General features: G+C 45.5%; 1 protein-coding gene across 2 annotated transcripts in view; it reads left to right on the top strand.

Moving 5' to 3' along the window:
* The window catches only part of LOC134352835 (serine/threonine-protein phosphatase 2A 65 kDa regulatory subunit A alpha isoform-like), a 44,056-nt gene that overhangs the window by 15,566 nt on the left and 2,000 nt on the right, over positions 1-26,490 (top strand). The window contains exons 7-13 of one of the 2 annotated variants that reach the window (XM_063060329.1): positions 65-199; positions 5,124-5,297; positions 12,188-12,248; positions 14,114-14,268; positions 21,941-22,083; positions 24,289-24,380; positions 25,445-25,685. In XM_063060329.1, the coding sequence (XP_062916399.1) occupies positions 65-199; positions 5,124-5,297; positions 12,188-12,248; positions 14,114-14,268; positions 21,941-22,083; positions 24,289-24,380; positions 25,445-25,461 (777 nt within the window). In that variant the 3' untranslated portion in view covers positions 25,462-25,685. Of the gene's footprint in view, positions 1-64; positions 200-5,123; positions 5,298-12,187; positions 12,249-14,113; positions 14,269-21,940; positions 22,084-24,288; positions 24,381-25,444; positions 25,802-26,490 lie in introns of those variants that run through there. The other variant, XM_063060328.1, reaches the window with a different exon arrangement.

The raw sequence follows: 26,490 nt of genomic DNA, 5'->3' as shown, positions 1-26,490 counted from the left end.
GTGCGTGTTGACTGAGATATCTGTCCAGGTTTTCATTTAATCATTTCATGGGTTTCTTTTCCAGGAACTTGTGTCTGACACCAATCAACACGTGAAGTCAGCTCTGGCCTCTGTTATTATGGGCTTGTCCACCATCCTGGGCAAGGACAGCACTGTTGAGCACCTGCTTCCCCTGTTCTTGGCTCAGCTCAAAGATAAGGTAATTTTATCTTGAAGTACAAACTTTAACATACCCCTTGCGTGACTGGTGGCCATCATGGATAATTTTTGAATAGCCTTCCGAAATCAGGCAAACACCAATGGAGAGCTTTCTTCTGTGTGCTGTTTGAAAGCTGTTGTCAAGTCAAGAGTGCTGATGAAAGGTCACTTATTGTTCATTAGGCGATCAAAAAGTTGGTTGTCGTCTCTGGAACTTGTACATCTGCTGAAGGTGACGAGCAGTCCATGCTCCACCACAAGATACAGGTGTCTGGATAAGTTTGCCAGAACGGGATGTGTTGCAATACAGACTGATGTGTCTAGGCTTTTACTCTCACTGATACTGATTCCTGGAAGGGGACAGCAGTTGGCCCATGTTCATCTGCTTTCTTTCCTGTTGACAAACATTGTAACTGCCGTTTGCTTGGAGCTGCGCGGTGATGTCCAGCATTCTCTGCACACACACATACACACACACACACACACACACAGACACAGACACACACACACACACACACACACACACACACACAATGCTGGAGGAACTCAGCAGGTCAGGCAGCATCTATGGAGGGGAATGAACCCTTGGGCTGACACCCTTCGTCAGGACTGGAAAGGAAGGGGGAAGGCACGAGAATAAGAAGATTGGGAGGGTGGGGGGAGTACAAGCTGGTAGGTGATAGGTAGACCAGGTGATGGGAAAGGTTGGTGTGTAGGGGAGGGGAGTTGAAGGCAGGTGATGGGTGGGAAAGGTGAAGGGCTGGAGAGGATAGATAGTAGGGGAATTAAGGGCTATGGGGAAAAGGCAGGTAGATGAAGCTGAGTTTATGGACAGGTCAGCCATGATCTTACTGAATGGCGGGGCAGGCTTGATGGGCCGGATGGCCTACTCCTGCTCCGATTTCTTATGTTTTTATGAATCATGAATGGAATAACAACTGTTTCTTCCACCGGAGTCTCTCGAACTGTTCTTTTAGTTTGAGAACTTTAGATAAGAGCAAATGTGCAGTACGTTCTTTAGAAGCAGTGATGTGAGCTAGTTTGTATTCTTAGTGCATATTGGATTAAAGATGAATCGGTTAATGGTGTGATGGAGCGGTTATTTTTCCATCCATCAAGTTCCTTATTTATTTTGGTGTGAACTTAAACAAAACTGTTGCATGTGCAAATTCTGGATTTTTTAATTAATATGGAAATTTGCATTCTTTCATTATTTTTACAGAATTAAAATTATTTTTAAAAATGTAAAAAAAAAAATCTCTCCGCTCCCCTCTCCTTCCTCAATTCCCCACTATGAGCTCTTACTTCTCACCTGTCTATTTCTTCTCCCTGGGTCCCCACCTCCTTCCATCTCTCCTGTGGTCCACTCGCTTCTCCTCTCCTCTCTCAGATTTTTTCTTCTCCAGCCATTGACCTTTCCCACTCACCTGTCTTCACCTAACACCTTCTAGCTGGCCTCCTTCCCATCTCCTCACCTTTATATCCTAGCATCTTCCCCCTCCCTTTACAGTCCTGATAAAAGGCCTCGGCCTGAAACACCAACTGTTTACTCATTCCCATAGACGCTGCCTGAGCTGCTGAGTTCCTCCAGCGTTTTGGGTGAGTTGCTCTGGATTTCCAATGTCTGCAGACTTGATTCCCTTCATGTGCTACACCTGAAAAGATTCCCCAAATGTCGGAAATGCCTCGATTTTCCAGGCACAGCTGACAGATTCCAAGTGTACATCTTCAAATTGTCAGCTGTTAATTCCAGCCTTGAATTATTTGTTAGTTTGAAATGAAATCAAGAAAAAAGCTTGCCGAATCATAGAAACATAGAAAATAGGTGCAGGAGTAGGCCATTCGGCCCTTCGAGCCTGCACCTATTATGATGATCATATATTTATTATGATCATGGCTGATCATCCAACTCAGAACCCCGCCCCAGCCTTCCCTCTATACCCCCTGATCCCCGTAGCCACAAGGGCCATATCTAACTCCCTCTTAAATATAGCCAATGAACTGGCCTCAACTGTTTCCTGTGGCAGAGAATTCCACAGATTCACCACTCTCTCTGTGAAGAAGTTTTTCCTAATCTCGGTCCTAAAAGGCTTCCCCTTTATCCTCAAACTGTGGACCCTTGTTCTGGACATCCCCAACATCGGGAACAATCTTCCTGCATCTAGCCTGTCCAATCCCTTTAGGATTTTATACGTTTCAATCAGATCCCCCCTCAATTTTCTAAATTCCAACGAGTGCAAACCCAGTTCATCCAGTCTTTCTTCATATGAAAGTCCTGCCATCCCAGGAATCAATCTGGTGAACCTTCTTTGTACTCCCTCTACGGCAAGGATGTCTTTCCTCAGATTAGGGGACCAAAACTGCACACAATACTCCAGGTGTGGTCTCACCAAGGCCTTGTACAACTGCAGTAGTACCTCCCTGCTCCTGTACTCGAATCCTCTCGCTATAAATGCCAGTATACCATTCGCCTTTTTCACCGCCTGCTGTACCTGCATACCCACTTTCAATGACTGGTGTATAATCACACCCAGGTCTCGTTGCACCTCCCCTTTTCCTAATCGGCCACCATTCAGATAATAATCTGTTTTCCTATTTTTGCCACCAAAGTGGATAACTTCACATTTATCCACATTAAATTGCATCTGCCATGAATTTGCCCACTCACCCAACCTATCCAAGTCACTCTGCATCCTCTTAGCATCCTCCTCACAGCTAACACTGCTGCCCAGCTTCGTGTATTCCGCAGACTTGGAGATGCTGCATTTAATTCCCTCATCCAAGTCATTAATATATATTGTAAACAACTGGGGTCCCAGCACTGAGCCTTGCGGTACCCCACTAGTCACCGCCTGCCATTCTGAAAAGGTCCCGTTTATTCCCACTCTTTGCTTCCTGTCTGCTAACCAATTCAATATCCACATCAATACCTTACCCCCAATACCATGTGCTTTAAGTTTGCACACTAATCTCCTGTGTGGGACCTTGTCAAAAGCCTTTTGAAAATCCAAATATACCACATCCACTGGTTCTCTCCTACCCACTCTACTAGTTACATCCTCAAAAAATTCTGTGAGATTCGTCAGACATGATTTTCCTTTCACAAATCTATGCTGACTTTGTCCGATGATTTCAGCGCTTTCCAAATGTGCTGTTATCACATCTTTGACAACTGACTCCAGCAGTTTCCCCACCACCGACGTTAGGCTAACCGGTCTATAATTCCCCGGTTTCTCTCTCCCTCCTTTTTTAAAAAGTGGGGTTACATTAGCCACCCTCCAATCCTCAGGAACTAGTCCAGAATCTAATGAGTTTTGAAAAATTATCACTAATGCATCCACTATTTCTTGGGCTACTTCCTTAAGCACCCTGGGATGCAGACCATCTGGCCCTGGGGATTTATCTGCCTTTAATCCCTTCAATTTACCTAACACCTCTTCCCTACTAACATGTATTTCGCTCAGTTCCTCCATCTCACTGGACCCTCTGTCCCCTACCATTCCTGGAAGATTATTTATGTCCTCCTTAGTGAAGACAGAACCAAAGTAATTATTCAATTGGTCTGCCATGTCCTTGCTCCCCATAATCAATTCACCTGTTTCTGTCTGTAGGAGACCTACATTTGTCTTTACCAGTCTTTTCCTTCTTACATATCTATAAAAGCTTTTACAGTCACTTTTTATGTTCTCTGCCAGTTTTCTCTCATAATCTTTTTTCCCCTTCCTAATTAAGCCCTTTGTCCTCCTCTGCTGAACTCTGAATTTCTCCCAGTGCTCAGGTGAGCCACTTTCTCTGGCTAATGATTTGAACTGTTGGATAATTTAATAGTAATTCGTATTTTGCATTTATTTATGCCAAAGGTGCAGAAAGATTTCTCAAACGCAGAAATTCAAGTGTTTTTCTTTTGTGAAATGCAGCTTTTCACAAAATGACCGTTGTTTCCTCCCATGGCCCTCCCGAGGAGCTCGCCTGCACTCAGGCAGAGTGAACAGACGATAAAGGACAATTAAGACTCAGGAACAGAATTAGGCCACTCAGCCCATCGTGTCTGCTTAGCCATTCCATCATGGCTAGCTTATTACCCCCTCGGCCCCATTCTCCTGCCTTTTCCCCCGTAACCTTTAACACCCTCACTAATCAAGAACCTGTCAGCCTCCACGTTAAATATACCCAATGACTCGTCCTCCACAGCCATCAGCGTTGATGGATTCCACAGATCCACCACCCTTTCCTGAAGAAATTTCCTCTCAGCTCTGTTCTAAATGGACGTCCCTCTATTCTGAGGCTGTGCCCTCTGGTCACAGGAAACCTCCTCTCTGTTCTAGGCCTCTTAATATTCCATAAGTTTCAATGAGGTTCACCCCCCTTCCTTCCCGTCTGAACTCCATCGAGGACAGAGCCGGAGCCGTCAAGCACTCCTCTTGTATGTTTCATTCCCAGGATCATTCTCGTGAACCCTCTCTAATACCAGCACATCTTAGATTAAGGGCCCAAAGCTGCTCACTATACCCCCAACTGCGTTCTGACCAATGCCTTATGAAGCCTCAGCATTCGCGCCAACGTCTCCTGCCCCTGGCAGTCCTCCTCAGCCACCTGTCCCACACCCCTCCCGTGGGGACTCCACTCTCACCATTCCCAACATCCTGTGCTCCGGCCAGATTTACAAACTTGCTCTCCGCTGCACGTTGACAAGTACAGTTCTGTGCAAAAGTCTTTGGCACCCTGGCTAGATGTGCATGTGCCCAAGTACTGTAAGTGTGAAAGTGGCATTCATATTTCTTTTGTGGGATTAATATTTCATAAATGTCCAAGATGATACTTTGAAAGCAGAGAGTCTGGGGAGCGCCAGTGTGTTTGTCAGACAGCGTTCGCAGTATGAACGTTTTTCACCTTGCTGTACTCAGAAAATTGCCTTTCCTTCCTAGTGCCCTGAGGTCCGTTTGAACATTATCTCCAATCTGGACTGCGTGAATGAAGTTATTGGAATTCACCAGTTATCACAGTCTCTCCTGCCAGCCATTGCAGAATTAGCAGAAGATGCCAAATGGAGAGTGCGCCTTGCGATAATCGAGTACATGCCTCTGCTTGCAGGGCTGCTGGTGGGTGGTTTATTCTAAAATGTTTTTATAGTCTATTAGCAATGCTTCCATATGGATGATTTGCAGAATGGAAATGATTGCCCATATGAAATTGAAACTTTAGTTTAAAGACAGAAATAACTTTGAACATCTTCTTTCCTTTTGCACCAGAAGCAAATGTGCGATAGTAACAATTATACTTGTAGCCCACTGACATGGGTAGTCTTACTTTAGACTCGGGGCTCCCAAACTTTTTTTTAATTGACCATTAACCAAGCAGGGGTGGAAACCCCTGGTTTAGACCATCAGGTTTAGGCCCCTGTTTAAGGACTGCGGACTTTGTCAGACTTACGGATTTATATTGCCTGTTTCTTTTCATTTTGTTGTGCGAGGGAGGGTGTTTGGGGGTAAAATGTTCTGTTGGTTTTTGTGCGGGGGGTGGGCTGGGGTTGTTGCTGTTCCATTTTCTGTGTGGAGGGAGGGGTGGTTTTGGGGGGGTGCTGATGATCAGGATGTTATTCAATGACTTTCATGTTTTTTCTTTGTTTCATGGCTATCTGGGGAAGACAAATTTCAGAGTTGTACATGATAATAAGTGAACCTTTGGCCTGCACATCAAACAGACACAAACAGAAAGGGCAATAAACTCCATACAATCAGATGAGGGGGTGACAACGGTTGTCGCAGAGGAAATAAACAATATCTTTTTGAGGTTTTACCAAGATCTGTACAGCTCAGAATATTCAGATTCAGCTCCACAAATACAAAAGGAATTTCTCGACTTGTTACAATTTATACCCCGAGATGAAACGTCCTTGACCTCACTGGAGTTTAACTCAGAGGCTAAAGAATTGTCTGAAGCTATAACTAACATGAAGGGAGGGAAAACTCCCGGGCCCAATGGAAATTCTGATTGAAATATATAAAATCTTTAAGACTAAACTAGCACCACCTCTGCTTGATATGTATCAGGAGTCATTTGACACTGGATCCCTTCCCTCCTCTCTTTATATGGCAGCAATCACACTACTGTTAAAACCTGGAAAACCACCATCCCTTTGTGGATCTTATAGGTCAATCTCTCTTCTGAACGATGATCTCAAAATTCTCTGTGAGGTATTAGTTAGGAGGCTGGAGCCACTCTTGCCAAAAATGGTCCACCCTGACCAAAATGGATTTGTAAGGGAAGGCAGGGCTTCCACAACATTCGAAGAGTGCTTAATATACTTTATGAAAAATCTGGAAGCTCGATAGTGCTATTCTGTCATTGGATGCCAAGAAAGCCTTCGACAGAGTGGAGTGGAATAGGGGGAAAATTTCTAAGATACAGCTTCTATATTCTAACCCACAGGCTGAAGTTTTAACTAACGGGCTTTTTTCGGCACCTTTTAAACTCCAACGGGGAAGAAGACAGGGCTGTCCCCTATCTCCCCTCCTGTTTATCCTGGCCATTGCGCCACTTGCTATGGCAATCTGAAAACAGGCTAACATAGCAGGAATAACTATAGGAGATGTAGAACATCGCATAGCCCTGTACATGGATGATGTCACTTTGTCAGAACAGGGTTTACCTATTTGGGTGTTAAAATTACTCCTACTATTGATAAAATTATCCCAACTAATTATAAACCTCTCACAGACTCAGTTATTCAACTTACAAACAGATGGACGAAATTGCTCATAAATTTGATTGGACGCATAAACATTCTAAAAATGTCAATTTTACTGAAGTTCCTGTACCTTTTCCAATCTATCCCACTTTCTCTTCCATCATCTTTCTTTTATTTATTAAAGAAATTATTTTCTAATTTCATCTGGAATAATAGATGTCCAAGACTCAGGCTTTCCCTGTTATATCTGCCGTATGATAGAGTTGGCTTACAGCTACCAAATCTTATATGGTATTTCTGGGCGGCCCAAATTACAGCAGGAATGTTTTATTTTGTTAAGGATCACTCCCCTCCTTGGGTCTCAATGGAATCCCAGTTGATCAATATCCCTCTAGAACTATGTATGTATTCAGCAAATAAGAAAAAACTGGTCAAACAATCTAAAAATCCTTTCTTAAAAAATACAATAATGATTTGGCACGATGCTGTTGCGTAAATGGGAGAGACATCACAGTTATCCCAGTTTACTCCTATCTTTGTAAATGATAGCTCCAGCCCGGCAGAGCGGATCCTGGTTTTAAAACTTGGTCGCCCCGAGGCATAGCTAAGGTGTCTGATCTTTATAATGGCAATACATTTATGTCATTTGAAGAACGCAAGGCCACATATGGAATTCCAACAAAACACTTTTGTAAATACCTTTAGTTGCGAAGTTTTATTATGTCCAGGCAAACTTACAGTTTGAAGCTCCCTCCTTTATTTACCCTCGAAGACATCACTCTGAAATTATCTGAAGCTAGGGGACAAGTGTCTGAATTATACATGTAAGGGTTTCTTCTTTTATGTTACTTGCTGAGGCTAATAAAATGGCTTCTCTGTACTGTTAACTGCTGAGACAGTGGTTCTCTGGAGCAGCTTGTTTGGGTTATCATTACTGATACAGGAATTGTATTCATTTGCTAACCAATTGGGATAGATGGTATTCTTTCTTGTGTGTCTGTAAGCTATTGTTTTTCGTGGGCTTTGGACGGAAGGCGCGATGGGGACAGAGAGAGGAGACGGGAGGAGAGAGATGCTGTAAGCTGGGCGACGGCACGGACCCCGAGCGGGAGTCCGAGGCCCAGGGTCTTCAGCGAGGAGAGGAGACGAGGACATACTCTTGTGGAGTGTTTGGTGGATCACCGAGGGTGGTCCCATTCGTGGGTCGGTGGAATTCAGAGGACATCGATTGGAGGAAGGGGGACCCGGTTCTGTAAGAGCTCCAACGAGTGTGCACCGAACTGATAGAGTTACTGACTTGGCACCTTTATTGTATTTGTTTCTACTAACCCATCACCAAGAAATACTTACGAAGTGTAATCATTTAATGGCATGTGCGTACTGTCTGTTAATTGGCGGTGTGGGGTACATCACACAGCATCCACACAAACTTGATCTCCCCGTTTGGCGGGGCTGAAGGCGCTCCCCCTAGACGAAAGCGAGCTGAGTGAGTCTGAGGCTTACCGGGGGCTACATATAAATTGTTTGCAAGTAAATGCAAAGATTCATCAAACAACATGCTACAAGCATGGAGAACTGATTTGCATGAGAATCTGTCAGAAAAAGAGTGGTCAGAAGCTTGTTCCTTAGTTCAAACCCAGTCAGTGAACACTCATTCTAAACGGATAACCAGACAGTACATTACTCCAGTCAGGTTTCGTCACTTTAGCCCCAACATTCCAGACACATGCTTTAAATGTAATCACTAAAAGGGGTCTCTGTTCCATTGTATGTGTGAGTGCCCCAGATAATCTGCTTCTGGAAGAAGGTGCTGGATTTGATTAGTCAGATTATTGGAAAAAAGGTGCTCCTTGATCCTAAATTATGTATTCTGAACATTTATCCAAAGGACTTTCTAACCTCCAAAAGTGCAAGATCTCTGCTTAATATTTGTTTTTTGGAAGCCAGACGTTGCATAGCCTATTCATGGAAGAAACCAACAACCAGTGGACTTTCACAATGGCTGAAAGGAATGACTTCGTATCTTGCTCTGGAAAAGATAAACTACATCACAGAAAAACAAACTTGGCAAATTTCGGGAAATTTGGGATATTTTCTACAAGTTTCTGGAGAACAATATTTAGGATGATGAAAGTAACTAATTGAATTGACAGCTTTTTTTAAATGGCAGGGTGTTTGCTTTTTTTGTGTGTTTTTTTTCCTTTTTTTTCTTATGTATTTTATTTTTCCCTTTTTCTTTAACCTTGTTGCACTTTCAAACCTATGGATGATGGAATGTGTTTTCTTTTCATTCTGTAAAAGCAATGAAGAGATGTTTGAAAAAAAAAGTGAACTTTTGAATCTTTGATTGGGAAAAGGGGAAGGGAGAGGGAAGCACCAGAGAGATATTCTGTAATGATCAATAAACCAATTGTTTGGAAGCAAATGACCTTGAGAGCAGAATTCGTCCATTCAGCCCATTGAGTCTGCTCCGACATTCCACCATGGCTGATTTGTGATCCCTCTCAACCCTATTCTCCTCTCTTCTCCCCGTATCCTTTCACGCCCTGATTAATGAAGAGCCTGTCAGCCTCCATTTTAATTATACCCAATATCTTGGCCTCCACAGTTGTCCATGGAAGTGAATTCCACAGATTCGCCACCCTCTGGCTGAAGAAATAACTCCTCATCTCTGTTTCTGCCAGGCGCTCCGATTTCCTCCTCCATCCCAAAGACGTGCTGGTTGTAAACTGGTTGTTGTAGATTCCTCCTCTGTGTCGGTAACTAGCAGGAGCAGTGAGGTAGTGTTCATGGGTTCGGTGTCCACTTAAAAATCGTGTGGCAGAGGGGAGGAAGCTGTTCCTGAATCAGTGAGTGTGAGTCTTCTGACAAGTTGTCCCTCCTTTCTGGTAGTAGCAATGAGAAGAGAGTGATGTGGGTCCTTAATGATGGACTCTGTCTTTTTGAGGCACCGCTCCTTGAAGATGTCCTGGATAATATGGAGGCTGGAGCACACGATGGAGCTGACTAATTTTATAACTCTCTGTAGCTTACTTAAGCTCTCCTATATCATACCGGATTTAGTATGTATTTGGTTTTAAGGAAGCAAATCGCTCTCAGTTTCGGTGTGCAAACAGAAAGTAGATTTTCTTCAGTAAGGCCTTTGATAAGGTCCCGCATGGGAGGTTAGTTAGGAAAATTCAGTCGCTCGGTATACATGGAGAGGTGGTAAATTGGATTAGACATTGGCTCAATGCAAGAAGCCAAAGAGTGGTAGTAGAGAATTGCTTCTCTGTGGAGGCCTGTGACTAGTGGTGTGCCACAGGGATCAGTGCTGGGTCCATTGTTATTTGTCATCTATATCAATGATCTGGATGATAATGTGGTAAATTGGATCAGCAAATTTGCTGATGACACAAAGATTGGAGGTGTAGTAGACAGTGAGGAAGGTTTTCAGAGCCTGCAGAGAGACTTGGACCAGCTGGAAAAACGGGCTGAAAAATGGCAGATGGAGTTTAATACAGACAAGTGTGAGGTATTGCACGTTGGAAGGACAAACCAAGGTAGAACATACAGGGTTAATGGTAAGGCACTGAGGAGTGCAGTGGAACAGAGGGATCTGGGAATACAGATACAAAATTCCCTAAAAGTAGCGTCACAGGTAGATAGGGTCGTAAAGAGTGCTTTTGATACATTGGCCTTTATTAATCAAAGTATTGAGTATAAGAGCTGGAATGTTATGATGAGGTTGTATAAGGCATTGGTGAGGCCGAATCTGGAATATTGTGGTGAGGCCGAATCTGGAATATTGTGTTCAGTTTTGGTCACCAAATTACAGGAAGGATATAAATAAGGTTGAAAGAGTGCAGAGAAGGTTTACAAGGATGTTGCCGGGACTTGAGAAACTCAATTACAGAGAAAGGTTGAATAGGTTAGGACTATTCCCTGGAGCGTAGAAGAACGAGGGGAGATTTGATAGAGGTATATAAAATTATGATGGGTATAGATAGAGTGAATGCAAGCAGGCCTTTTCCACTGAGGCAAGGGGAGAAAAAAACCAGAGGACATGGGTCAAGGGTGAGGAGGGAAAAGTTTAAAGGGAACATTAGGTGGGGGCTTCTTCACACAGACAGTGGTGAGAGTATGGAATGAGCTGCCAGACGAGGTGGTAAATGCGGGTTCTTTTTTAATATTTCAGAATAAATTGGACAGATACATGGATGGGAGGTGTATGGAGGGATATGGTCCGTGTGCAGGTCAGTGGGACTAGGCAGAAAATGGTTCGGCACATCCAAGAAGGGCCAAAAGGCCTGTTTCTGTGCTGTACTTTCTATGGTAAAGAGTTGTCAAGGTCTGAGTCAGAGTCACGGGCAGAGCTTGTGGTTGGACTACTCAGCCACGTGGTTACCCTGGGAATTGTTAGCTGTGCTGGATATGAAGCAAAGTAACCTGAGAATTATGCAAAGGCTAACTTGTTCCCAGTGACTGAATGTAGAAAGTGGAATGTATTAACCACATGGGAGAGGTGAATGTAGAATGGTGCACTGTCATGTCGAAGAGAGATACTGTGCGGGTCAGGAGTGTGGGATCTGTAATCGAAATAATCCAGCACATGCATAATTACATTTAAATCGTGAAGTTGAAGTAGCACCCTGCTGTTGATGTGGTAGCATAGGATTCACTGGGTTATTTATTTAAAGGTACACTGAGGAATAAGGCCCTTCCTGCCCTTCGAACCGTGCTGCCCAGCAATCTCTGATCCAACCCGAGCCTAAACAGCGGACAGGTAACAGTGATGAATTAACCTCCCAACTGGTGCGTCTTTGGATTGTGAGACGAAACCCGCGCGTTCCGCAGGGAAAATGTACTGGCTCCTTACAGGTGACATCAGAATTCCCAAGCTGTAATCGTGTCACGCCAACTGCTATGCCACCGATAGTAGTTAGTAACGTTTTTACTGTCTGCATTAAACCATCGGACACTTTTAAGTTTTTCCCTATTTTTCATGGATCATAGTCCCGGTATTGGCACAAAGAAATTAATTAAGGATAGTCAAAGTACTAGATGCAAGTACCTTAGATAGGGTATCTTCTGTGTAGCCTTCTGCCACGGCACAATCTAGTTTTGTGCAGTTTATTAGAGCACGTTGCCAGTCTTTCTTGTGTGACCCCTTCACCATTGGCTCAAAGGAGTTAGCAAACTGTACTGGTAAGTAGCGAAAGGTGAAGACGGCTAGAATGCAAATGTGGCAAGTTGGCATGTTCTACTCGAAATTCGAGGGGTTATTTTATCAACATTCTTTTTTTGTCAAAACCTGTTTAGGGAGTGGAGTTTTTTGATGAGAAGTTGAACTCCTTGTGCATGACGTGGCTGGTGGATCACGGTGAGTATAGCCTTGATGAATCGTTACTTTTGTTGAATGAAAGTCCTTCAAAGTTGTCCATGTCATCTTACTGGTGCTTCCATGATGCTGAGTGACCCTACCAGGTGCCTAACCAAAAATCCTTCATCGTGCTTTGTCACATCCTCAAAGGATTGGGTCAGGCTCAAGACACGACATGCCCCTCACAAAGCCATGCTGACTCTCCCGAACCAGACTATGCTTCTTGTAAATCCTGTCTGTAAGAATCTTCTCCTATAATTTGCCCACCGGTGAAGTAAAACTGACTGGTCTATAATTCCCAGGGTCATCCCTACTCTCTTTCTTGAACAAGGAAATAACATTTGCCAACTTCCAATCATCTGGTACTTCCTCCGGTGAGGACTGGCCAGTGAGGATGCCCAGATCGTCACTAGAGGTGCAGCAATCTCTTCCCTTGCTTCCCGTAGTAACCCTGGGGTATATCACATCTGGCCCCGGGGACTTATCTATCCTAGGGCTTTTCAAAATTCCAGAACATCCTCTTTCTCAATGTCAACACGTTGCAGCATATCACTGCCCTTGCAAGCATCAAGGTCCCTCTCACTGGTGATTACTAAAGCAAAGTATTCATTGCGGATCTCCCCCAAAGTCCTCCGACTCCAAACATTTTGCCTCTTTTAGCTCTGGCCGGCCCAGACTCTCACTCTGGACATCCTCCTGTTCTTCAAGTTTGTTTTTCTGAATCCAACTCACCAAGTCCTTCTCGTGGCCCCTCCTGGTTCTCCGAAGTCCATTCTTCACTCCCTTACTGGCCACATTGTAACCCTCTGGAGCCCAGGCTGATCTTTGCATCCTACGCTTCTAGACGAGCTGTTGCGCGTCTCTTGTCAAGCATGGCTCCTTCACCCTTCTGTTCTTTCCCCGTCTCAGTGGGACAAAACTCTGCAGAGCCCCATCCAAGTGAAGCCCAAAATGACTTCCACATTTCAATCAACAGGAATTCTGCAGATGCTGGAAATTCAAGCAACATACATCAAAGTTGCTGGTGAACGCAGCAGGCCAGGCAGCATCTATAGGAAGAGGCGCAGTCGACGTTTCAGGCCGAGACCCTTCGTCAGGACTTCAATCGTGTGTTTCTGAGTGCATTCATCCCAGTTTGTACTCCCAGGTTCCTGCCCAATGTCCAATACCATCATAGTTCAAACACTGGTGCCCCCCTCCCCCCCAGTTATTACTGCTGCAAGCAATCTTGTCGTACACTTCTACACATGGCAACAAGAAACAGACTTGACTTTGACCGATACGTTTATTTATTTAATTATTCGAGAATAGCATGGAACAGGCCCAACGAGACGCACTGCCCAGCAACCGGCCGATTTAACCCTCGCCTCATCACAGGACAGTTTACAATGACCAATGAGATATCTAATGGGGCGATACTGGTTCGTGCAACACTTTAAAATTGGGTTCGATTCCCACTGCCACCTGTGAAGAGTTTATACGTTCTCAGCATGACCGTGTGGGTTTCCTCCGGGTGCTCCTGTTTCCTCCCAGAGACCAACTGGTTGGTAGGTTAACTGGTCATTGTAAATTGTCCTGTAATTAGGCTAGGGTTAATCGGGGGTGGCTCACAGGGCAAGAAGGGCCTGTTCCACGCTGTATCTCAATAAATAATCAATAATTGATAAGTATATTAAAATGCTACTTTCCAAGTGCATAATTTCCTCCACTGTGTGTAACTTGGTATGGAACAGGTTGACACTTTGAAGAAGGTGGTACGAGCATTTCATTTCGGAACTTTGTATTTTATCAGCAAGGTAGGTATTTGAAAATGAAGTAGTAACAGCGATCAGATCATTTCTTGACCTGTGAATGCTGTCTTGCAGTGTACGCCATTCGCGAGGCCGCGACCAACAACTTGACCAAGTTGGTGGAGAAGTTTGGCAAAGACTGGGCAGAATCCACCATTGTGCCGAAAGTACTTGCCATGGCCAGTGACCCCAACTACCATCACAGAATGACCACCCTCTTCTGCATTAACGTGAGTATAACTTTGACAATACTTCCATTACACTTCACAAGCTGCTAAAATATTTCATGAATAAAACGTACAGTTAGAACACACACTAAAGAATAAAGAATTTAACAAAAATATTATGGATTTGTTTAAAATGTTCTTTTAAAATATTCTTTGTGAATGTTTAGATTCTGCAAAAAATCAATTAACACTTTGCCAAAACTGCTCCTTCCAATATTGACATCTGCTTGATACGAGCTTCTGTGCTTGCGTTATTTGCTGAGGTGTCGTGGTGTTTTGTGTTTAATCTGCAAGGTGTCTGGAGTAAAAATTGAGTTGAGGACCAGACTTTTTATGATTTCGTGGAGCAGAGTTCCTAACCGTCCCTGTGGAAATGGACTGATGGTGTTAGCTGAAGGACAACTGATTTAATGACCCGTTGACCCACCAGATGGCTTACAGATTTCAAGTTTTATTTCTCAAGGGTCTGTTTCTGTGCTGTAGTGGACTATGGCTCTGTCTTTTGCTTCGAGATCTGAGTACCTTGAAATGGACATTATACATTATCTGGCTGAGGGAATTTTAAGTTTTTTGATGCAACTAGTTTCAATTTACAAGTGTACTTAAAGGCCCCCACAGTCATTCCAGTTGCAGAATTCACTTCTTTACCTGGATTTATTTGATGGGCCTGGGCTTTGCTGGAGTTTGGACAAGGTGAGGGAGAGATTCAGTTGAAATGCCGAGATAAAATGGATGTTTCTAAAAGTGGGTGAGTCTAGGACTGGAGGGCACAGCCTTTGGAACAGAGGGATATCCCTTTAGAACGGAGATAAAGAATTTCTTTAGCCGGAGCGTGGTGAGTCTACGGAATTCATCGCCACAGGCGGCGATGGGAGGCCAAGTAATTGGGTATATTTAAAGTGGAGCTTGATAGGTTCTGGAGGGTGTCGAGAGGTCTGCATGACCTGGCGTTTTTGCGGTATCCTCAAGGATTTGGCAAGCTGGACTCTCAAGAACGCAGGTGCAGCAGCCGCGGCCATTACTGGGAGTGGACTTCAGGTTGGATGAGAGTGGCCTGAGTGGGGAAAATGAAGTGGTGTTCAGTCAATTTCAGCAACGAGCCAGGTTAAAAACTTTAAAGAGTCGAGGGGGGAAAGACTAACTTCTCTGTGAGGCTTTACACACCTCAGCAGTGAACCGACTGTCACTGTCAGCACTTGTCTCTGCACTGAATTGACTTGCTGGCTGTGCCCTGCGACCATTGGGCCCCTGGCTCAGATAAAATGCTGAACTGGCTCCTTGGCTGTGGACTGCAACCATTGGGCCCCTGGACTGGTTTCACTTCTCTCAGCACGGAACTAACTCCCTTGCTGTGGCCTGCAGCCATCTACTGATCTGAACTGGCTCCCTGCCTGTGGACCTAATTTCGGTGACCCTGCGGTTCATGTTCTGTGTCTTAATGGTTTCCTATTTTTTTATTCTTGTTTGCCCGATTTGTTCTTTTTGGGCACATTGCGTGTCTGATGGTCTTTGCTGTGTAGGATTCTTTCTTTTTCCATGGATTCTCTTGTGTTTCTTTGCTTTATGGCTGCCTGCAAGAAGACGAATCTCCTGCTTGTATATGGAGCCAAAGGTGTTGTTGTCTTTTATTTATTTCTTTACGATATCAAGACCCTGCTGGAAGATAAGCACTTAAAGAGTGCTGTGGGCCTACCCCATCGGCGTAGAAACGGAAGGAGCTGGACTTGGGGCAGATCGCACTCTCCCCATGTCAGAGAGTCAGCAATGTGGTTGGCGTGCAGACTGGCAGCCAGCAATTGTCTTAGTCTCTTTTCTTGTGATTGCAAAACCCTGTTGAGCATTGTTAATGTGTAATGCTGCAAGTCTAGTCTTCTGATTTATTGCAGACTGCAGGGGCTGGCAGCAGGGGTGACTGACACCCCTGCAGGGTGAGCGGATGTGGCCTCAAGCCATGGGGCCGCCTGTTTGCAGCCGCCCAGGAGAGAGGCATCAAGAGCTGGCCCTGGAGGTGATGCAGCACAGCGTTTATGCTAATGTTGGTGCTGTCCCTCTCCCCGCAAGCGTTTTCTTGGCCGAAGGCAGGATGTACGTGTTCGACTACAGACTGCTGCAACATTCATGGACTCAGGGACTTGGACTATATTTGTTGTGTGACTATATTTTACTGCTATATGTGCCACGTGCTGTGTATGACTGTTGGTACTGTGTTTTGTCCCTTGACCCTGAAAGAACACTGTTTCGTTTGGATGTATTCATGGGTATTCATGAATGACAAACTTGAACTTGATGTAAACAGCCAAGAATAGCAAAACATTGGAATATTACCTGCAAGCTGCACACCAACCGGACTTGGAAATATATTGCCATTACTTCTGAAACCCCCTTTTTGTTTGTCGCTCTAGATTCCAGCTTCAGCAATCACTTGTAATGCTGTCCCTGATTAGTGTAACACTCAAACCCTTCCCCCTGTCCCGAGGGCATCTGTAACCCAGGACGTTGTGCTCCCATCCCTCAACCATGTTCCTATACTTACAGGAATAATATAATCCCTGTACTGATTACTGGCCAGCTCACCGGAGTTCTCTGTTAAAACCAGAATATAATATCAATGGTAAGATGCTGGGCATTGTGGAGGATCTGAGAGATCTTGGGGTCCGTGTTCATAGGACACTCAAAGCTGTTGCGCAGGTTGACAGTGTTGTTACGAAGGCGCATGGTGTGCTGGCATTCATCAACCGTGTGAGTGAGTTCAAGAGCTGTGAGGTAATGTGTGGTAAACCATATATATATGTTGTAACTGGGTTACCCGTCTGGACACGTCCCTCTGCTGACTGCTCCTGTGGCTCCTCCCACAGACCCCTCAATAAAGGCGATTGTGTCACTGCTCCTCCTCTCAGTCCAAGAGCAGACACTCAGCATGATGGAGATCACATTTTACTGCTAATAAAAGCCTTTCAATATTTACTCTACTTCCAGTCTTTCGGAGCAAGCAGTTTCTAGAGTAGGTTACGTGGTCGGCACAACGTTGTGGGCCGAAGGGCTTGTAATGTGCTGTGAATTTCTATGTTCGGAAACATGTGGTTAAACCTCCCAGCCCTCTCGTGCTTTCCCACTTATTTCTGCCTGCTCTGCTTACCGGACCTGCCTGTTTAGTGAGTTTGACATGGAATTCTGACTCAACACCTGCTACACGAGTATTCTGTGTCCCAGCCCTGATGCCTCACGAGCTTAAACCCTCCCAAAGTGCTCGAGCAAAGGTATGGATAAAAGGGACGTACAGAGGTGGTTTCCAAGAGTGCAAGAGTCTGGGACCAGAGGGCACAGCCTCAGAATAGAAGGACATCCCTTTAGAGCAGAGGTGAGGAGGAATTTCTTTAGCCACAGAGTACTGAATCTGTGGAATTCATTGCCGCAGACGGCTTTGGAGACCAAGTCATTGAGTATATTTAAAGTGGAGGGTGATAGATTCTTGATTTGTTAAGGGTGTGAAAGGGTACGGGAGGAGGCAGAAGAATGGGGTTGGGAGGAAAAATAAATCAGCCATGATGGAATGGCAGAGGGGACTCATAGAAACAAAGAAAACCTACAGCACAATACAGGCCCTTCGGCCCACAAAGCTGTGCCGAACATGTCCTTACCTGAGAACTAGCTCGGCTAACCAATACCCTCTATTTTTCTAAGCTCCATGTACCTATCCAAAAGTCTCTTAAAAAACTCCATCATATCTGGCTCCACCACCAATGCCGGTAGCCCATTCCACACACTCACCACTCTCTGAGTAAAAAACTCACCCCTGACATTTCCTCTGTACCTACTCCCCAGCACCTCAAACCTGTGTCCTCTTGTGGCAACCATTTCAGACCTGGGAAAAAGGCTCTGACTATCCACACGATCAATGCCTCTCATCATCTTACACACCTGTATCAGGTAACCTCTCATCCTCCATCGCTCCAAGGAGAAAAGGCCGAGTTCACTCAACCCATTCTCATAAGTCCTGCTCCCCAACCCAGGCAACATCCTTGTAAATCTCCTCTGCACCCTTTCTATGGCTTCCACATTCTTCTTGTAGTGAGGCGACCACAGTACTACAAGTGGGGTCTGACCAGGGTCCCATATAGCTGCAACATTACCTCTCGGCTTCCAAATTCAGTTCCATGATTGATGAAGGCCAATACACCGTACGCCTTCTTAACCACAGAGTCAACCTGCGTAGCAGCTTTGAGCGTCCTATGGACTCGGACCCCAAGATCCCTCTGATCCTCCACACTGCCAAGAGTCTTACCATTAATACTATATTCTGCCATCATATTTGACCTACCAAAATGAACCACTTCACACTTATCTGGGTTGAACTCCATCTGCCACTTCTCAGCCCAATTTTGCATCCGATCAATGTCCCGCTCTAACCTCTGACAGCCCTCTACACTACCCAGAACACCTCCAACCTTTGTGTCTCAGCAAACTTACTGAGCCATCCCTCCACTTCCACTTCCTCATCCAGGTCATTTATAAAAATCACGTAGAGTAAGGGTCCCAGAACAGATCTCTGAGGCCGACCTCCATGCAGAATATGACCTGCCTACAACCACTATTTTCCTTCTGTGGGCAAGCCAGTTCTGGATCCACAAAGCAATGTCCCCTTGGATCCCATGCCTCCTTACTTTCTGAATAAACCTTGCATCGGGTACCTTATTAAATGCCTTGCTGAAATCCATATAAACTACATCTACTGCTCTTCTTTCATCATTGTGTTTAGTCACATCCTCAAAAAATTAAATCAGGCTCATAAGGCTTGACCTGCCCTTGACAAAGCCATACTGACTATTCCTAATCATGTTATACCTCTCCAAATGTTCATAAATCCTGCCTCTCAGGATCTTCTCCATCAACTTACTGAGGTAGGACTCACTGGTCTATAACTTCCTGGGCTATCTCTACTCCCTTTCTTGAATAAAGGAACAACATCGGCAACCCTCCAATCCTCTAGAACTTCTCCCGTCCCCGTTGATGATGCAAAGATCATCACCAGAGGCTCAGCAATCTCCCTCGTCTCCCACAGTAGCCTGGGGTACATCTCATCCGGTCCTGGCGACTTATCCAACTTGATGCTTTCCCAAAGCTCCAGCACATCCTCTTTCTTAATATCTACGTGTTCAAGCTTTTCAGTCTGCTGCAAGTCATCACGACAATCACTAAGATCCTTTTCCATAGTGAATACGGAAGTAAAATATTTATTAAGTACCTCTGCTATTTCCTCCGGTTCCATACATACTTTCCCACTGTCACACTTGATAGGTCCTATTCTTTCACGTCTTATCCTCTTGCTCTTCACGTACTTGTAGAATGCCTTGGGGTTTTCCTTAACCCTGCCTGCCAAGGCCTTCTCATGGCCTCTTCTGGCTCTCCTAATTTCCTTCTTAAGCTCCTTCCTATTAGCCTTATAACCTTCTAGATCTTTAACATTGCCCAGCTCTCTGAACCTTTTGTAAGCTTTTCTTTTCTTCTTGACTAGATTTATTACAGCCTTTGTACACCACAGTTCCTGTACCCTACCATAACGTCCCTGTCTCTTCGGAACGTACCCATGCAGAGCTCCACACAAACATCCCCTGAACATTTGCCACATTTCGTCCACACTTTTCCCAAAGAGCATCTGTTTCCAGTTTCCTGCCTGATAGCCTCATATTTCCCCTTGCTCCAATTAAACGTTTCCCTAACTTGTCTGCTCCTATCCCTCTCCAATGCTATGGTAAAGGAGATAGAATTATGATCACTATCTCCAAAATGCTCTCCCACTGAGAGACCTGACACCTGACCAGGTTCATTTCCCAATACCAGATCAAGTACAGCCTCTTCTCTTGTAGGCTTATCTACATATTGTGTCAAGAAACCTTCCTGAACCTAACAAATTCCACCCCATCTTAAACCCCTTGCTCTTGGGATACGCCAATCGATATTTGGGAAATTAAAGCCTCCCATCATGACAACTCTGTTATTATTACACCTTTCCAGGATCTGTTTCCCTATCTGCTCCTCGATATCCCTGTTACTATTGGGCGGCCTATGAAAAACACCCAGTAAAGTTATTGACCCCTTCCTGTTCCTAACCTCCACCCACAGAGACCCCGTAGACAATCCCTCCATGGCGTCCACCTTTCCTGCAGCTGTGACACTATCTCTGATCAACAGTGCCACGCCCCCACCTCTTTTGCCTTCCTCCCTGTCCTTATTGAAACATCTAAAACCCAGCAATTGAAGTAACCATTCCTGTCCCTGAGCCATCCAAGTCTCTAATGGCCACCACATCATATCTCCAAGTAGTGATCCACGATCTAAGCTCATCCGCTTTGTTCACAACACTCCTTGCGTTAAAATAGACGCATCTCAAACCTTCGGTCTGAGAGCATCCTTGCATCCTTTCTCTATCACCTGCCTATCCTCCCTCTCGTACTGTCTACAAGCTTTCTCTATTTGTGAGCCAACCTCCTCTTCCCTAGTCTCTTCAGTTCGGTTCCCAACCCCCAACCATTCTAGTTTAAACTCGCAGTAGCCTTAGCAAACCTCCCTGCCAGGATATTGGTCCCCCTCAGATTGAAGTGCAACCCGTCCTTTTTGTACAGGGCACTCCTGCCCCAAGAGAGGTCCCAATGATCCAGAAATCTGAATCCCTGCCCCCTGCTCCAATCCCTCAGCCACGCATTTATCTGCCACCTCATTTACCCCTGACATCTCCTCTGTACCCACTCCCAAGCACCTTAAAACTATGCCCTCTCGTTCTGGCCATTTCAGCCCTGGGAAAAAGGCCCTGACTATCTACGCAATCAATGCCTCTCATTATCTTGTTCACCTCTATCAGGTCACCTCTCATCCTCAGTCGCTGCAAAGAGAAAAGGCCGAGTTCACTCAACCTATTCTCATAAAGCATGCTCCCCAATCCTGGCAACATCCTTGTAAATCTCCTCTGCACCCTTTCTATGGCTTCCACGTCATTCCTGTAGTGAGGTGACCAGAATTGAACACAGTACTCCAAGTGGGGTCTGACCAGGGTCCTATATAGCTGTAACATTACCTCTCGGCTCTTAACCTCAATCCCACGATTGATGAAGGCCAATGCACCGTATGCCCCCTTAACCACAGAGTCAACCTGCGTAGCAGCTTTGAGTGTCCTATGGACTCAGACCCCAAGATTCCTCTGATCCTCCACAGTGCCAAGAGTCTGACCACTAATGCTATATTCTGCCATCATATTTGACTCGATAGCCGAATTCCGCTCTTGCGTCTTATAATCCTGGTTCCCTCTTGGCTCGGGTCACCTTGCCATGGAAGAGATCCCAGTGATGCTGTCTGCTCTGCACTCACACTTTGTACATTTCAGCCGTCCTGCCTTCCTGTTTCTAAACTCGCTCGTACATGGCAGAAGGGGTAGTCCAGCGATTACAATATACCAGCACTTCTTCTTTACAACTTGTCTGTTGATCTGTAAATCTCCGTTGCAGGACCTCATCTCTCTCCTTGCGGATGATCATTGGTGCCAGCGTGGACTATGCCTTTTTATCATGGGGCAAAATACATTCTGAGTGTTGCACAAATCAGATCGATGACCTTTTCTTCAGTCTTGCTTCGTGAAGGTCGGGGCTGTGAATGAACGTTTGCATTTTCTGCTGGTTTTTTTTAGGTGTTGTCTGAAGCCTGTGGCCAAGAAATCACAGCAAAGCACATGCTACCGACGGTTCTCCAGATGGCAGGCGATCAGGTGCCAAACGTTCGCTTCAACGTGGCTAAATCATTGCAGAAAATAGGACCGGTTTTAGATGCCAGGTAAGTATTTGAGTTGGGGTTTATAACCCGGCCTGTGGAGAATGTTTCGTCTCCAGTTTGGAATGGAAGTTGAGACACCACTGTGGTGGCGTTTAGTGATGGAGTCGCACCGTCTTTTGTCCCCACAGGTCCAATCCGGCCAAGACCACCATCTCTGCCAGTCCCATTGTCCCAGGTTCTCAACCTGGGGTTCATGGACCCCTAGCGTAATGGTCCATGGCACCAAAATAGTTGTGGACCCTTGCTCTAAACCTTTCCTGCCCGCGTACCTGTCCTTATTGAAGTTGTTAATGTGCCTGCCTCAACCAGTTCCTCTGGCAGCTCATTCCATGTACTGCGTGGGGGAGGGGCATAAACTTAACCCTCAGGCCTCCCCCTCCCCTGTGGTGTTTGCCTCACTTTCCTGCTTGACCTGGATCCTTTGGTACCCTTAAACGATCTTCTTCTCTATCCAGAGGTTAAGACCATAAGACACAGGAACAGAAACAGGCTGTTCGGCCCATCGATACTGCAGGGCCATTCTATCATGGCTGATTAAGCAGCGCCTAATTGAACCATGTCCTTTTGCCCGCACGTGGCCGATATCCTCCATTCTCAGCACGTTCATTTGCCTGTCTAACAGTGTCTTAAATACTTCAATGCTCACACAAAACGCTGGAGGAACTCAGCAGGTCAGGCAGCGTCCATGGAAATGAATAACCAGTCGGTGTTTCAGACCGTGACCCTTCATTGGATCATAAACACTTGTTTCATACCTGCATCCAGTTCCACCAGACCCGTCGGTGTGTTCCAGGTACTCAAATCCTCGGCACATCTTTGAGCTGTTCTCTTCTGGCTCTTACATCTCAACTGTGAGCCGTCTGCCTTTGCCTCAGAATTTTGTAAACTTCTATCAGCTCGTCCCTCCCTCAGACTCCATCACTCTGGAGAAAGCAACCTCTCCGGTAACATCTGCAGTACCAGCCAGCATGTCTGGACCTTTTTCAGACCCTTTAAAGGGGAGACCAGGGCAGTACCAGCCAGCATGTCTTCTGTACCTTTTTCAGACCCTTTAAAGGGGAGGCCAGAGCTGAATTCAGTACTCCAAATGTGACCGAACCAGAGGTTTATCACAGGCAACGTCCTGTAAACATCTTCTGTACCTTCTTCAAAGTCTCCACACCCTTTAAAGGACTGACCAGAGCTGAATTCAGTTCTCCAAATGTGACCTAACCAGAGGTTTATCAAGTGACTGTCCAGGTTTTGTTCCTGCCTGCACCACCACCACCTCCTTTGGCAGCTCAGCTACCAACTCCTGCATGAAAAGGTTACTCCTCCAATCTTCTTTAATACATCTTCCCTCTCTCCTTCAACCACTGATGGATAAATCCTGGTTAGAAGTGAAAACCGCACAGTGAGATTTCAGTTAACGCCACCACCATCTTCATCATCATGAGACGTGGGCGATCGTGGTCTCTCCATGGCCACGATTGTTCTTGGCAAATTGTCCTGCAGAACTGGTTTGTGCCATTGACGCCTTCTGGGCCGTGTGTGTCTTTACAAGACGAGGTGACCCCCCCCACCCCCCCAGCCATTATCAGTGCTCTTCAGAGATTGTCTGCCCGGCGTCAGTGGTCGTACAACCGGGACTTGTGATCTGCACCGGCTGCACACATGACTGTCCACCATCTGCTCCCACGGCATCGCGTGACCCGGATCAGGTGGGGGGGCTTAAGCAGGTGTTGCACCTTGCCCAAGGGTGACCTGCAGGCCTGCGGAGGGAAGGAGCACCCTACACCTCCTTTGGTAGCGACGTATCTCCACCCCGCCAACCCGTCCGGTGAACGATTTTTGTGAAATTGTGCGTTTGTGATTTGATTGGAATTTGTGTGGAAAGCAATAACAGATGGATTGCATTAAAAGGAAGTTTATGCATTCAGTGCCCCCTCTCTTCAACGGCATAAAAATGGGGCATCCAAATTATTCTCCTTTTGCATCCACTACCCCAAATGAGCTCAGCTGCAGTTTCTGACCATAGTCTGCTAGTTGAGCTCTAACCCGTATCTGGCCAGTAAACGATCAGTTGTGGTAGTGGGAGCCTGTGTGAGAGGCAGAAATAGGAGATTTTAATCTGGGTAGTATCCAGTATCGTTTTAGATTTAAGTGAATGTGCTGCTGTCTTGTTTTGAAGGTCAGAGGTACTAAAAATTGCTTTTTAAATCACAGCACTTTACAGAACAAGTTCAAACCAATACTGGAGAAATTGGGTCAGGACCAAGATATGGACGTAAAGTACTTTGCGCAGGAAGCCATGACTGGTAAGTTGTGGCTTTGGACCCAGCTCGGTACGAGCATAAGCATTCTCCCTTCAAGCAGTTGTGGCCTGCATTGTCCTAGAGTCTGTCACTGGGTCTCTGAAGATGAGCACACGACAAGATGGGTGTCTGCTGGGTTCCTGCTGTAGGTGCACTGATGGTAGAAAAGGCTCTTTAAACTAAAGATGTGTGCTTTGTAATCTGCACGTGTAACTGGTGAGAGTCAGGGAAAAACATGCAGTCCTCAGCACGTTCATTAAAGGGGATAAAACACAAATTATGGATTCAAAACTCTGAACCAGCAAGAGGGTTATTCGAGGTGCTGGAACAATGCTGTGATATTTGGAACTGTTTCCAGTTAAAGGGATTTACTAATTGTTCAGAATTATAAACCTTGTTATAGAGCCAAGCATGAAGTTCTCAGTTCTGTCTCTTACTTCCCTCCCTGTTTCTGTAAGCTGAATATTTTAAGAACCAATCCAGAGTTTTGAGTACAATCCTCAGTAAAGAGTTCTGTGTTTATATTAGGTGATTTTTAGGGTTTAGGAACGGGTGTTAAAATCTAGTGCCAGACATCCCACCCTGCAAAATCTCACTTCAGGGAGGTAGCAGTACGATATGGAGAGCCAGCTGTTGCCCCATGTAGCAAGCTCCCCGTCTGCACGCACCCAAAGGAACGGCAGATTGAGTTTGGTACCAGGAGCAGCACAGGAGTTGTCAGTCAGCGTAGGACTGCCTTAGGGACTCCAGCTCCGGGTTTACTCCCGGAGCCTTCCCTGTGAGTGGGTACAGCGGCAAGGCAGCGGGGGTTTGAGATCAGAATTTTCCTTCTCCTAGATGAGCTGACGAGTCCCATCTGCCCGAATAAGTCTTGAAGCAACAGGAATTAAGAGCTGGCAAGTGTATGAATTCACTTGCAATATTTTAGAAATGACATACTCCATCGCTAGAATTCCCACAAGTTGTCGTCATAGCTTACAGATAGATGCGTATTCTGATTATCTTCAGAAACGTTCCCATTTTGTCTCCGTTTAATATCTAATCTGCATGTTTTCCTTCTTATCTAGTGCTTGCCTTATCGTAGAAAGGAGTGTAGAAATGGCTCTCCAGACTTGCAACGAGATCTGCCGCTGACATCTTTGAAAACCTTCTTCCACTCTCTCTTTGTACCGTATCGGAAAAAGGAAAGTTACGTCACATCCGGAGTTTCTCCAGTTTGCGGACGATTTCCCTCCACGCCTCTCTAACATAGTGGGGAACCGCGTACGAAGCAAGTTACAGCAATGGTTTGCCATTGCCTTCTGCCGGGTGAGTTTACAAAGAGATCACCAGCTCGTAACCCAGCATGGATGGAAAGCGTGCAGGGGAGCCGGCTGGATTCAAATTCGGGGTGACGCCACTACAACACCAGCTGGGTCAGCCTACTGTATGATATGGGGACTACTTTATGTTGTAGTAACACGTCATTGCATGCGCTATTCAGTGCACATTGATACGTATGTGTTTGTTCTGCATCGTTTTCTACTAGTAAAGAACCATGAAACTTCGCTCCTGTCTCCAGCATTTTTATGAATAGCATTGTTGTGTAGCCAGGCCCCATACACAACACTCTTTAAAGAATTACCCCTGGAAATGTAAACGTCTCGTACGTAGTGTCACTGGATTTTAGCTGCCTTGTAGATTCTAGTTCTGCAGTCTTTCTGCTGTCTCAATTTAGCTTGAGATATCAAGCTGTCTACTCCCCTTATTTATTTTCATTGACTGTAGTGTACCCAGTGGCATTGTGTATCCGATGGGTTTAGCTGTTAACAAGGATGTGAGGTTATTAGCTTTGCTGCTCTGTCGACAGTCACTTGTATCCAGCATGCCTCCTCCTCCTTTCCCAAAACACCTTCGCTTGTATTCCCAGCATCCAGTGGCAAATGCTCGAATTAAAACTGAAGATGTTGTCCAATCTGAAACTGTTCTCGGATGGGGTGGCAGAGGAGGGGCCCAGTGAGGGGTCCACATTGGATGGGCCTTGGCTTGGGGAAGTGGTCCACATTAATGCGTCCTGACCCTGATGTAGGAGAGGGTTTCGCATTTGATGGGGCCTGGTGAAGGGGTGGGTTCC

Source organism: Mobula hypostoma, chromosome 10 (genome assembly GCF_963921235.1).
Source record: "Mobula hypostoma chromosome 10, sMobHyp1.1, whole genome shotgun sequence".
In the NCBI taxonomy this organism is placed as follows: domain Eukaryota; kingdom Metazoa; phylum Chordata; class Chondrichthyes; order Myliobatiformes; family Myliobatidae; genus Mobula; species Mobula hypostoma.
The sequence above is the reverse complement of the archived record's forward strand: the minus strand, read 5'-3'. Positions and strand labels throughout refer to the sequence as shown.